Consider the following 14134-nt stretch of genomic DNA (forward strand, 5'->3'; position numbering starts at 1 on the left):
AGTCCACATTCGAGCAAATCCCTACATGGAGCAGTTGTGTTTGCATCTGGGTTAGGTACAAGATCACATAGCTGTAAATAATTCATGTGCATCCATCCAGCCTGGAAAAACGCTTGGAAAATTCTTCTTTAGCGATGCATAAATGGGTTATTTGAAAATGCGTTTGGTTTGGGGTTTTGGGATACATACATAGAGAATAAATATTTTTGCTTTTCGGGGTTTTTTTTTTTAACACAATGCATTTTGTGTCTGCTTCCCCACCCCCCCACACCCCAACACAAACACTTTTGCTTAAAATGAGGAGCAAGTGGGGAAGGGGGGATGGGCAGGTTTCTAGAAACAAGAACAGGGAGAAAGCGCGGGGTTGGGGCTGGGAGATGGAGCCATGGGTCAGCAAAGTAACGTTTAGCGGGACAGCCAATGGGAGGACTGCCATAAGCCAGGAAGGTGGAGTCGTCATCGTTTCGTTCACTTTGTTTTGTTTTAACTGCTGGTTTCTTCGTCTGTTTTATTCAGTTTCTTCAGCGTGTCCAGCAGTTTCTGTGGGGTGAGGATGTGAGTGGACCCTGTGGGAGGCAGAGGGAAGGACGGGAAGATCGTTAGCGCTCTGAAGGGTCAGTTCGGCAGCGTTCACGCTGCGGTCCAGCCTGTGCACCCCATCTAAGAAAGGGCCTGGGCAGCCCTGCTCCCCCCACATAGTGACAGCCGAGGCAGCACACGTGGTTGGCCAGAGGCAAAGTTAAGGTCGGTGTTTCGGGCGCTTGGGAGGGAATGAGATTCCCATTGGAGGGCTTTGGTACGGCCAGGCTGAGCATGGTAGGGTGCGCTCTCGCAGCTGAGCGTATGTCCACACCTCGTTCGGCTACCGGAGAAAGAGGCGTGTGGCTTGGTGGCAGAGCCCCCCATGCTCCCTCACGGCCGGAGGGGTGGCCCCAACTGCTCATGTCTATAGCAGGGAAAGGGGATGACAGGGCCTGGCGGGCGTTCCTAACACAGCCGGACTGCTCCGGGTGTAGAGTGCGCATCATGCGCGCTACTGCTCTAGAAGTGAGGGGGGGAGAGAGAGCGCAGGCATTGTGTGTGAGCAGCGTGTGTGCGCCTCCCCGCCCCCAGAGGGCATCCCCCTGCCACTGAACCTGCCCTCCCAACCCAACGATGGTCACTGCCTTGGCCAGGCGAGCGGAGGCCAACTCTGATACCTGAGGCCTTACCTTGCATAGACAGCCCGGTACATTATTGGAAATGCTTGCAAAAATGGAAGCCTATGGCATTAAGAGTGTTTCTATTGCAGAAAACAATAAAGGAAAGAAAAAGAAATATATGGAGGCCTCTCAGCAAGAGAACTAGGTGCAGCAACAGAATGATGCATGGAACGTGTGGTGGGGGCATGGACTGCGCGTCAACAGAACGGCGTTGAGGGCATGGAGCGGCCAGGGTGGTGTGTGGTGCATGAGGACTGCACATGCAGCGGTGGCCTTCGGGGAAAGACCACTACCGCCACCACGGCCGCTGCCATCTCGGGCGGGAGAGGAGAACCAAATGGAAAGTCATCAGCACTTGAAAATGTGCCTCCCTTGAAAGATGGAGAAGAGGCGCGGAGGAGAAAGGGAGGGAGGTCACCGGAAGCTAGACTTATACAGACAGGCCGAGGAACCTTCAGCCACGGGCTGTGTCTGCATCCCTGCATAAGGGAGGAAATCAAGGTGTGTCGGTGGGGCTGGTTCCTTTTGCCAGAGCGAACGGCATCCTTGGGTAAAGAGGCTGCCGGAGGTGCCAGTCGCTCGCTGGGCGCAGCGACAGGAGATGCTGGAACAGGCCAGAGAAGAGAAGGAGCAGGGAACAGGAATGGGAAGCCTTCACAAGTTGCCCTCTGAAACTAGGACCTGGTCACTGCAGCAGGAACCTCTCCTGACTCTCCCTCATGGCACCCATTCAGCGTCCACGCAGCTCAGTCCCTGGCCTTGCCAGTCACCAGGCTAAGACATCCAAGATTGTATGCATGGTACGGCCAAGCAGACAGCCGCAGCATCAACATGCTGGGTCTCGGTCTTGCCTCCACCCCCTCCCGCACATGTGCGCAAGGTTACGGGGGGGTGGATGCACAACCCCCTCCCCCCGGTCACTTTCCAGAGTCGCATTACGCTCTAATCTACTGCTCCCCTCCCCGGGGGCTGTGACGGGGGATCCTAGCGCTGCGCTTTCACAAATAGGACACCAGCTTGCTTCATTTGGGGCCAGATCCTGGTTTCACTGCCACGCATTTTACACCCATGTAACTCCATTGAGGTCAGTGGAATTATTCCCACGTCACCCTGCTGTACAGGAAACCAGAAACAGGCCCCTGAGCGCTCTCACCTCCTAGTATTTATACAGGGAACCCAACTCCAGCCCCATGCAATGACTCCCGGCCCCTGCCTAAGGCACAGACAAACCCACTCCGGCTAAACGTACATTGCCTCCTGGTGCTGGGGCTTGGATTGCCGTGTAGTATCCATCCTCGTGCAGCTCCTGTTCTTTAGAACGTCCTTTCCTTTAAACAAGGGAGCGCTGACATGCACCCTGGGGACTCTCCCGACTGCGCACCTTACCCAACTACGTCTGGTTGTTCCCATAATATAAGGACTAGGGGCCACCAAATGAAATTGATGGGCAGAAGGTTTATAACAAATAAAAGGAAGTTCTTCTTCACACAGCGCACAGTCAACCTGTGGAACTCCTTGCCTGAGGAGGTTGTGAAGGCTAGGACTATAACAGGGTTTAAAAGAGAACTAGATAAATTCATGGAGGGTAAGTCCATTAATGGCTATTAGCCAGGATGGGTAAGGAATGGTGTCCCTAGCCTCTGTTTGTCAGAGGGTGGAGATGGATGGCAGGAGAGAGATCACTTATGTTCTTATGTGGTTTTGTGACGCACACCAGGGAGTAGGAGATGCCCCTTCCGACACATTTCAGTGGAGGGGTTAAGCCACGTTACTACCCTCCTCTACTCTGGCTCACGTCAGCGGTGGGGGAAGGAGGGTGCACAGTGTATCCAAAACACTTGCTTAATGCAGAGGGCTGCATCCGAATTTGGGCTCAGGGGTCCCCACGCTTGGCTGCTCTCCAGAATGCTCTCGCTGCAGGGTGAAGGGAGGGGACAGAGGCGTGGCGATTTGGCTCATCCTCATTCGCACCAGGTTTGCCCCACAGACACGGCCCCTCGTCTCATAGCTAGAGCACCGCGCGTTTCTCTTGTATAAGGCAAGAAAGGAGGGGGTGGGGGAGAAAGAAGGCCCTGTCACTCTGTCGCTTTAGCCCTGCTCCCTGCAATATGGACAGCAGCCCTCCCCCCCACTCCCCATCAGATCTGCTCTATTTCCTTCTGGGGTAGATGGCATATGGGAGCCCCCTGGCCTCTCCCCCCCCCCCCCCCGACTCCTTCCCATATTGCTTGTAAAGCACCAGAGATAAAGCCGTCACTGGAAGGAAGCCAACCGTCTGGGTTGACTTGTTTTTCACACCTGAGTCTGCCAACCCTGTGCTCGGCAGGGCGAGCTGCCCTCTTGGAGAAAGCGAAACATGACTGGCAAGATGCCGGAGCGCTTCCTGATGAGAGCAGCCCTCCCGGTGTCACCTTCGTCACATAGATCCCAAGAAAATTATCTGCTACAAAAAAAGTCTTAGGGGCCTGAAGAACCCATAGGTCCCTGTATGTGATAACACAGCATTGCCATCCCAAAGCATTCAGAAATCATGAGTCAGGCTGCAAACATTATGCGATTTTACAGAGTCATACGCTTTCTGGGTTCTTTTTAGTTGCCTTCCAGTTTCTGGGGCCTTAGGGGCTTGTGTTTTCAAGCTTGTCTCTGAAACCAGGCTGGCTAGAAACTTACTTTAAAAGACAAACATGAAATACGAGAGTCTCATTTAATCACATGACTCCTGGAGCTGGGGCTTTAAGTAAAACAGCAAATACTGTGAAAGTTGGCAGCATTGTTAAAATACGTGGCGCTTTTATTCAGCTTTTCATCCGGCGATCTCAAGGCATTTCACAAAGGAAGGTAAATATCACTGACTCACATCCCTAAGGGTATTTAGGTACCTACATTAACATCAATGGGAGTTAGGCTCCTAAATACAATTCAGGATCTGGGCCTAAGTGACTCCTGAAGCATTTGGGAAGAAATGCTGCTATATGTGAGAGCTTCCCTCTCTTCTCTTCTGTCCCTGCCCCACTGCAGTGAAATCAATGGGAGGCAGGTGCCTAAACCCCTTGAAGGCTCGGGGCTGTTATCCCCATTTTACAGCTGAGGAAACTGCAGCATAGAGAGGGGCAGAATGATTTACTCAAGGTCTCACCACTACTGTGGCAGACTCAGGACCAGAATTTAGGTTTCCTGACTCACAGGCCCGTGGTCTAACTGCAAGGCTGTGTAGTCTAGTGGTTCTCTACCTTTCCAGCCTACTGTCCCCCTTTTGGGAGTCTGATTTGTCTTGCATACCCCCAAGTTTCACCTCATTTAAAAACTACTTGCTTACAAAAATCAAACAAATACAAACGTGTCCCAGCACACTGTTACTGAAAAATTGCGGACGTTCTCATTTTTACCATGTAATTACAAAACAAATCAATCGGAATATAAATACTGTACTTACATTTCAGTGTATAGCATATAGAGCAGTATAAACAAGTCATTGTCTGTATGAAATTTTAGTTTGTTCTGACTTCGCTAGTGCTTTTCACGTTGCCTGTTGTAAAACTAGGCAAATATCTAGATGAGTTGATGGACCCCCTGGAAGAGCGCTGAGTATCTGCAGGGGTACACTACCCCGGGTTGAGAACCAGTCTAGCAGTTAGACCATGGCATTGGGAGTCAGATGTTATGGTCCAAATGACGAGGCGCTCCACAATGAGATACCATGCCTATGCGTTTTATTACTCCTGTCCGTACTGTGTGGAAATCTGCACTGCGCTGGGTAAATCCCAACGGCCTATCCCAGCATGCCTTATAAAAACTTGGGCTGGGGTCTCTGGGAGCAACCTCTTCTGTAGTTATTCGAAAATCCTGGCCAGGAATCTGGATGGGGATGTTCAGTACCGCAAATGACCCGGGTCCTAGCCATGACTCTGCCAATGGCGCTCTGCATGGACGTAATGGTCCCGCGCTTCCTAGGCACCACGCTTCACAAAGGACGTGGACACCCATCCCCTGAAAGAAATGAACTATCTGTGGCACCAAACCCCATGCCACCTGCCAGCAATCTGCATGCTCGATGATAAACTCCCACTAGGGTACTTAAGATCGGCTGGAAGAACCTCCTCGCTTTTAACAATGCTTTTGCTGTTTGCGTCCTGTAAAAGCAGAGAGCAAGACCCCAGAGCAATGTTCGAGAAGCGGATCTGAACAGTGCAGCACAGATATTTTGGCTCTACCGAGCACTTCTCTTCCCCAGCTCTTGACTGCCTGCAGACTGGATGGGGCATGCATGTGTGATAAGCGGGGAACCCTGAGTCAGTCTGGCATCTCGAGTGCATGCCGGGTGAGCAGCCCAGGGAGGCAGAAGAGATGTCATTGCTATAGATGCTTTTCAACGCAAATGTATTTAGAGTCATGCTGTGCATTTGTGCAGCAAACTTGCCTCCTCAAATGCTTTGGCCTGGCAAACTTTGTAGTGGGGGAGGGGGGGAGGTTGATGCTTAAATTGAACCAAAAGGCTTTGCACTGAAGAAATATGAGCCTGGATGCCAACATACGGTCTGGTAAAGCCAATTAAGCCAATTCTCTCCCTTGCACCAGAATGACGTTTGCACCCAACCTCTGGCCATGGACAGTGGCCCTTTAATACAGCGGCTGCTTGGATTCAAGTTGGGACAGTGCCTGAAAGGACTTGTGAGCGCTGTAGGCCACGGCTTTGGGTTCAGATGGTGAGAGTGGCCCGCAATTGGATCCAGTTTAAACAAAACTAAAGGGGAGCCCTTGGGCTCCTGGCCACCTTGCTAATCACACTGACAATCCCTAGCAGGTACTGGATGGGGCGACAGACATGGAGGGCAGGCAGTGCTGGGAGGGGCAGAGGTGCGTTGCCTCTGCCCTGCAGCTCAGAGTGGCAGCGCAGTGACACGAGCGTTTGGCTGATCGGAGCCGACAAGAGGACCTCGCTGGCAAGAGGCAGGAATAATTAACATCCAGCCACATCTGCATCAACGCGGCTCTCGTTCACCTGATCCTTCACCGGCTGCTTCCAATAAACCGAGGCACTTGGAGCATTTACAGGAGCGGGGAGACAGTGTCACATCCCCTTTAGAAAACAGGTCAGCGCCATCTGGTGCTGCTCTACTCATGTGCATGGAGGGCCCTTTAAGATTCTTTCCCCTACTACTTTCATTCTTTCCTCATCTATTACTCCTGGGGGAATTCTGCGCCACTGCACATGCGCAGAATTCATGCCCCCCACAGATTTCTTTGCTTCCCTGCAGAAAAATGACTTTCTGACAGGGAAGCAACGAGAAGCCACAAGAGCAGTCATGCGACCCGCCCCAGCAGTATGTTTTGGGTGCCCAGGGCAGCTGGCAGAGCGATAAATCACTGTGGGGTAGGGGGTGGGACTGGGGAGACCTGGCTGGTGGCTCCTACCCTGTGCTGGATTCAACTGCTAGTCCTGGCTGGGCTGGGGAGGACGGGACTTCCTCTTCCCCTGCACAGCATCCAGGGCTAAGTCAGACCCACCCCCAGATTTCTCCCAAGATTGAAGGAAGCTCTGCAAACTCCCCCCTCCACCGCACGCATCGCTTCTCAGCTGCAGGGGGAGGGATCACTGTATGGGGAGCTGCTCCTCCCATTTGCCCAACCCCCATGCATCCAGACCCCCTCAAACCCAGACCCTCCTGCTGAGCCCCACTTCTCCTGCACCTGGACCACCCCAACGAATCACCCAGATCCCCACCCCACTAAGCCCCAACCAGCTGCACCTGGATCCCCACCCCACTGAACCCCCCACACCCAGACCCCTCTGCTGAGCTCTGTCCCCCCCCACACACCCAGACGTCCCCCCGCTGAACTCCAACCACCTTCACCTGGACCCCCCTGCAGAGTCCCATTACCATTGCACCCAGAACCCCCCAACAAACCCCTGTGCATCCAGATCTGCCCCCCACACACACACACACATCCAGATCCTAGCACTAGAGGATTGAAATAGTCCCTGATGGAGAAAGCTGCATGAAATAGGCTATGGCAACACCTCAACTTTCCCCTGTGGAGTGGATGGGAGAAAGACGGGGACAGTCATCTGATGTACGATGGTGATTATTATCCAACAGTCATGTAACTCTGTCGTTGAATGCTACAAGGAGTCTATGTGGCCCCTGCCACCTGGAAACCGTGGTTTGTCCTAACACCCGATCTGCTATGCATGTCCTCTCTGAACCAATGTAGGAGACTTTGTTGATTCAGCTACACATTGCTCAGCTCATGCTCCACATCCACGCATGTGCTGTCTGGGCCTTACTCGGGCTGTAAATCCATGCACACACAGTGACGGTCTGTGAAACACGAGTCCACCTCATGCCCTTTCCCCACTCAGATGCCTTAAGTGTAAGCGTCTCTCCAGTCAAGTGAAGGCCAGCGAACCATTGCCACCTTCATCTCTATGACTACGTAATGGGTAACTAATGGCATGAGGATGCCGGCAAGTTCTGGCCAAAAAGAGATTCATGGTATAGGGTTAATGGAGGCGGCGCTGGACACATTTTCAAATCGGTAGTAAGAACTGCAAGCATTTTCTCATCAAAGAACCAAAAAACAAAAGGAAAAAAAAAAAAAGAAGAGTAGAAATAATAATAACTAAAGAAAAAAGAGTGACGGAAGAATCAAAGAAAACCCTTCCGAGTGGAAGAGTTTCTTTTCTTTAATAAGCTGCTTTTACTTTGTTTCTTTGGCTCTCACTCCATTGTTGGAGCCTGATCCTCAAAAGATACCCTAGTGGAGTCCCTGAAGTCGGGGTGCCTCAGGTCCATGAGAAATTTGGTGGGAGTAAGAATGTGAGTAGAACCTGTGAGAGAACAGAGGCGGGCTGACTTCTTGAACAGAAATAAATTAAAGGAACATGCCAACTTAGGCCTAATATTCATAATACACAGCAGGTGAGGATGGGTGAGAAAGCCAGTGAGAGACACAGAGAAAGATGGGGGTAAATGTATGATTGGGTGAGCAACACCGCGTGCATTTACACATGAGCTCAGAGGCTGGTCTTATGCGGTCACCACTGGGCCTCCATGGGGAACCAAGGTGTGTTGTATGAAGACAACAGCAACAGTCGATCAGCTGTTTCCTCCCCCAGCCCTCGCCTCTGCTAGGCTTCTAAGAAGCACATTAGGACCAAGGCCAAATCCGGGGCGACTGAAGTCAATGGGAGTCCTTCCATTGATTCCAGTGGACGCTGGGCCGGGTCATACGAGAGAAACCTTGAAGGAATTGAATGGACTAGACCTTAGTCAGAACCCTGCTTAGCAAGGAGGCCCGGAGGTAAACTGCTGCCATCCAGGAAGGGTTAGAGACACTCAGCATCGTCGGGGGGACATTAAACACACATGCAACGATCACAGAGTCGCAGACCGGAGAGCACGTTAGCGGGAGATATTATACTGCTATGAGAATGGTGACGTTACCCACGACACAGAACGGCACGGAGCGGTGGCTGACCAGGCGGTGGGGATCAGAGGAGAGGTTAAGGGGAGTGAGGCGTGCATGTTCCAATGGAGAAAATCCAGTGAGCAGATGAGGGACTGGTTAGAGGATCCACGAGGGGTGCCTAAGTTTTGTATGTGTCCAGCTGAGCAGTGATGTGTTAAGGCCACATAGTGCTAACCCAGCAGGAGTGAATTTCATACTCAGGAATGTGGGGGCCTAAAAGCACTCACTAGAACCATCCCCCTCAGACCGGACCCACACCTGCTTCTGCTATTCCAGATCTGCCCCCACCCAAAGCAGAGGCAGACACAGAGCACCTATGGTGCACTTCAGTCTTGGCCTGCAGCAAGGAAAAGGCCAGTCTCTCCCTGTCAGCATCATGCATTAGCCAGTCCTTTTCCCCTGGAGTAGTTTGTGGCTCCTCACTCCTCCACCACCAGCTGGCTCTTGGCTCTACCCCTGGGACATAAACACATTCTGTGCTGCCCTGTTGGCAGCATCTCCAAGCATTTACCCTGGAGAAGATCTGTGGAGATGCATACATTTTCTGATCAATAAAAACCATTGTGGTGTGACAAGAATTAATCAAATCTCATGCTTCAGGGCCAAAACAGACCACTTCAGGGGTCAGGAAGGAAATTCCCCTTTCCTCCCACTCAACCACCCCCCTTGTGTAGCACTGAAAAATTGGCTGCGCAAGAGAGGTCACCTTCCCCTGAAGCATCAAGTATTGGCCACTGCCAGAGCCAGGACGCCAGATTCAAAGGGTCAATGGTCTGTAGGGGCAAACCCTATGTTCTCAGGGCGGGAAATTAGCTTTCCACATTGGTCCTTCCCACACGGTCATCTAGAGACTGGATTTTGTCTGCTTGCCTCTGGCACAGAGAGGAATGGCATTCAGAGAGAGGGTGAGACACGGAAGCATGGGATGGAGCCAGAGAGTGCGATGGAGCAGTGCATGGCGCTGCCCAGACCGCCCGCGGCACTCACCTATTAGCACCTCCCACTTCCCGCTGGCTTGTGTCACCTCATAGGCGCAGCGCATCTCGCTCAGGCTCACGCCCCCCAGGATGAAGATGATGAGGCGAGGGCCAGCCCTGTACTCACCGGGGGCCTTGTTCTTGTGCCAGTGTCCATAGCGGGCACTAGAGAGGGAAGGGAGGAGGGAACAAGGTGAAACAGCACAGTCTCTGCACTCAGATGGCTTTGAAATCACTACGCACAGTGCTAATCGACGCCTATGTCTGCTCATTGCTACGGAAGAGTGAAGGCCTCTGTGATGAATTCCTCTGGGCAGTACTGGGTGAGAGATGTGGGCTAGTGTCTGAGCACAGGGCCGGGAGTCAGGACTCCTGGGTTCTGTTCCCAGATCTAGTGTCTGAGCACAGGGCCGGGAGTCAGGATTCCTGGGTTCTGCTCCCTCTCCAGTCTTGAATAAGTGACAGTACCTATGGGGAAAATGAAGCAGGGAACTCCATACTGAAGCAGAGAGGTTAACAATGCTGCCTGCCCTCCTGGGGCTGTTGAGAGGGTTAATCAGTTTTTATTAAAAGTGCTAAATATTATTAGAACACAGGCAGCAATAATAAAAGTTGGTGCTGCTATACCACTTTGCATGCAGAGATCTTAAATGTTTTTCAATTAGCGGTAAGCTATCCCTCTGTTACAGATGGGGAAACTGAGGCACAGAGCAATTTCCATCGCTAGGTGTTCCAGTTTAGGAAAGGTTCAGGATTCGAATTCAAGCCATGGACTAGTGCTGATGCAGGACAGTGGTGAGGTGCAACGGCAGCTCTAGGGGATGGTTGGGGTTCAGAACTGGACCATCAGGGGCTGCTGTTGGACTGGAGCGAGGCATACCTCACACCCACATGCCTACCCTGCGCCTTGCTCTGGGCACTTTGAACAGCTCCTCACTCCCATGGAGTCAGAAGGGAAACAATGCAGAAGAAACAAAAGCAGAGTCCCTGTGAGCTGCTGCTGCTGGGACGATTGTGGGTTTCTCCACCTGCCAAATACACCTGCACTTTTGTAGCCAGTTCCCGACCCCCTCCTCTCACCCGTTTACAACAAACAGGGTTGAGCTGGGTCCAGACTGCAGCTTCCCTCACCCATATCAGTGCAGCCACACCTGCCCTGCTGCCTAATCACATACGTAGCAGTGCACGCTGCGAAAACCTGAGCAATTATCCCATAGTGCCTTAGTGGGGGAGAGAGTGCCTGGGGGACCATTGGGCAATGCATTCTGGGATGTTGTGACAGCCTGAAATGTCACCTGGGGGCAGAAAAAAATCACAAGCAGCTGACTCAGGTTAACCAATCCCCTCAGAGCCTGCTGGGAGTGGGCAGGGCCTGGGCCTATATAAGCCAGACCCAGCTCATCCCTGGGGTGAGAAGAAGTGCCAAGGGAAAGCAGCTGCAGGAATCTCCCTGAGAGAAAGGTACTGTCTTTGGGGAGCATGGGACACCAACTGGGTCTGGAAACTTTGACCGTGTCTGAAAGGTAAGAGAACTTCCGGGGAAATGTGGCTAGAGACTTAGTTCCCCTCTCTACAAGGGGGCTGACGCTGGTGGGTGGGGCGGATAGAATCCATCATGGCATGGGAGGCTCAGACACTAAGGTGATGTGAGCGGAGATGTCTCATGAGACGGGGCCTAACTGAGTTCTTCTGTTCGAAACTGAGCGAAGCCCAGAGGGGCAAGGCTGGCATGAGGCTCAAAGCTGCACCTCCTCCCAGAAAGGGCATGGGGCCCCTCTCCATAGGGCTCTACCTACCTGACTGCAGTGGTACTGAAGGAGGCCGAGGAGCGGGTGGAGATATAGGGATAGTGCTTGGTGTCCAGTTTGTCCTCAATAGTGTCCTGGGAAGAGAAGAGCCTGATGTCAGTACATAGTGGCCAAGCCAATGGGAGACCGTCTGGATCAGAGCTCCAATTCCTCTTATCGGGCAGCTTCCTGGACCCAGCTGTGAAGGTCACTGCAAGGGGTGGACCCTTCCCACTGGATCCTTGGCAGAATTCCTCAAGAACTGTCCCATTGGGGAAAGCCCAACTATCCCTGAGCTATAGAAGAGTCTGGGTAACTCAATCCTGCCCCAGCCAAGGTGGGGAGGGACTAGATACCCACTTGAGACCCCATCCAGCCCTGCATGTCTATGATCCTGTCGTTTCCCTGCTCCTTCCTGGGTTAGCCAGCCAGCCCAATGAGCGAGTCACTCTCCTTGCAGCCGTAGCTACTGAATGCCTAGGGCAAGCCCGAAACCTAAGTCACGTGCCACGCTAATCCGTTCTGCAATCAAATCCCTAGGACCGTCACTTAAACGGCGGCTGAAAAACTGACGAGTCACCCTGCAAGTTCCTGGCGCCTCTGTCCCGCCTAACTGAGCAATGGGGGAAGAACAGGAGCCAGCCAGCTGTTCGGCTCCTGAATGGGAGCTTTGTCTCTACTGGTTCACAGCCACCTCCTGTCACCCACCGGGTCTTTAAGCCTGACAGGGCAATTATTATACACCGCTCCCCAGCATGACCTGCTAGGAACCCCGCTGTGCCATGCACCCTGAATGAGTCATTGTCATCTGCTCAGATGACTTGCTCTTTATATACACCCCCTTCCCCCCCCCCAAATACTGGTGCAGGGCCGAGCCAAGGGTCACAGAGCTGATTAGTGCCTCATTATTGCCTTCAGCAAGGACCACTGATGTAAAACTTGGGGGGGTGGGGTGGGCATGGCTGATGTGGGAGCTAGATGGAGGAGTCACTCAGTGATGGATAAAACCAAAGTTAGGGACATAGGCATCTGTTCTGTCTCCGCTCTGCCAGGTTTGGGGTTGATTCATAGCACTTACCAAGGGTTCGTTAGGTCGATTATTTGGCATTCAAAGATAATGGTGGGTTGATTTTTCTCATCTCCGTAGATCTGTATGCACAAGATTCCTCTGTGCACCTCTTCTCTTCTCTGCCTGACATACCTCATCATAAAACATTAGCTACCCTTCCCTGCCCCCCAATGTGGGAATAAAAACATCCCCACTCTTAGCCTCCAACCAAGTTTCCTCCTGTGCAGCATCAATAATATCCCAAATGTTGCCATATTGGATCACAGTAGGGGTCTATCCAATTCACTAACAGATTGTGAACTCCTTGGGGCAGGAACCAACTTTCTGTTCTGTTTGTACAGTGCCTAGCACCAGGGGGCCCTGATCCATGACTGGGGCTCATAGGTGCTATGGTAATACAAATAAATCTGTATACTGTAATGAGGTTTAAGGAATTTGTGTCGCTCTGAAGTCTCGAATATCTGAGTTGGTGTGACGTTATGGACACAGCTACAAGCATAGCTGAGAGCTCTTTCTGTTCAGAATATCTCCACATTCAATCATCGCTGGGTTTCAGTCTGTTGCCATCCAATTTTTAAGTTCTCAGTCATTTTGATTTTACAAATTACACCTGTGTGGTGTCCAGCTACAGTATACGGCATAGACACACGCCTTAGTCCTAGACCATTGTGATATCAGAGGTAACTCAGCCAGTCTCCTTACTATACAGCTCATTTGCATGCAACAATTTCATTGGTCGTATGAGGGAGACTGCATAGTTGGTAGATTACTTGGCCTACCTGCCAACCACACAAATCTCCCAGTACAACCTTCCCCAGCCACACAACAATATGACCAGCATACACAATAACCCCAAACACATGTAGCCCCTCATATGCCACCCACACATCAGCACAAACAATAACCCCAAACATCACTGGAAGTCTCAAGTGTCCATGTCAGTGTCAAGTGATGGAAACCACTACAAGCAGGGCTGAGAGCACTTTTTGTTTAGAACAGCATCAGGCTGAACCATCCCTGGGATCTGCAGTCTGATCCCATCCAGTTTAAGTTCTCAGCCATTTGGGGGGGGGGGGGTTTACACACATGATGCAACAGCACAGGCTTGGGTTACTAGTAAATAGTCCGATCCCGTTTCCGCTCGTGGCTAGCACCAGAGAGAAGTGTAAAACTCGGGCATGGGAAGTTATGGCATAATCTGAGTGGGGTGGGGGAAATTTCTTCTGAACCCTAAGTACTAGTGTTTAATCCTCTTTAACCAGCCTAAAGATCCCATGAACACGCAGGGGAGGCATTGGTCTAAGATCTGGCTTGTTACATTTGCCCTAATAGAGACGGGGCTGAGCTGCAAAGTTTGAATCCCGGATTTTGCTCTGGGCTCCAGCTCCCTCCTTTAGACTTTGTAAATAGTTGAAAACCTTGTCGTGTTTGATGCAGGCTCTGTCAGAGGGGACACGCCCATCTCGCCAAAGACACGGCTGTGTTCCTCTCCAGGGCTGTCTTTTGCCACTAGTTTCAGAGTAGCAGCCATGTTAATCTGTATCCGCAAAAAGAACAGGAGTACTTGTGGCACCTTAGAGACTAACAAATTTATTAGAGCATAAGCTTTCGTGGGCTACAGCCCACTTC

General features: G+C 51.8%; 1 protein-coding gene across 2 annotated transcripts in view; it reads right to left on the minus strand.

Annotated features, from left to right (window-relative positions):
* Window positions 1-483: 483 nt before the first annotated feature.
* STXBP1 (syntaxin binding protein 1) overlaps window positions 484-14134 on the minus strand; it is a 37353-nt gene continuing 23702 nt past the window's right edge. Inside the window, exons 16-18 of one of the 2 annotated variants that reach the window (XM_065418639.1) lie at window positions 11446-11531; window positions 9660-9814; window positions 484-566 (exon numbers count right to left, since the gene is read on the minus strand). In XM_065418639.1, coding sequence (XP_065274711.1) covers window positions 484-566; window positions 9660-9814; window positions 11446-11531 — 324 coding nt within the window. Of the gene's footprint in view, window positions 567-7921; window positions 8032-9659; window positions 9815-11445; window positions 11532-14134 lie in introns of those variants that run through there. The other variant, XM_065418638.1, reaches the window with a different exon arrangement.

The sequence above is a fragment of the Emys orbicularis genome, chromosome 18 (genome assembly GCF_028017835.1).
Source record: "Emys orbicularis isolate rEmyOrb1 chromosome 18, rEmyOrb1.hap1, whole genome shotgun sequence".
Classification (NCBI taxonomy): domain Eukaryota; kingdom Metazoa; phylum Chordata; order Testudines; family Emydidae; genus Emys; species Emys orbicularis.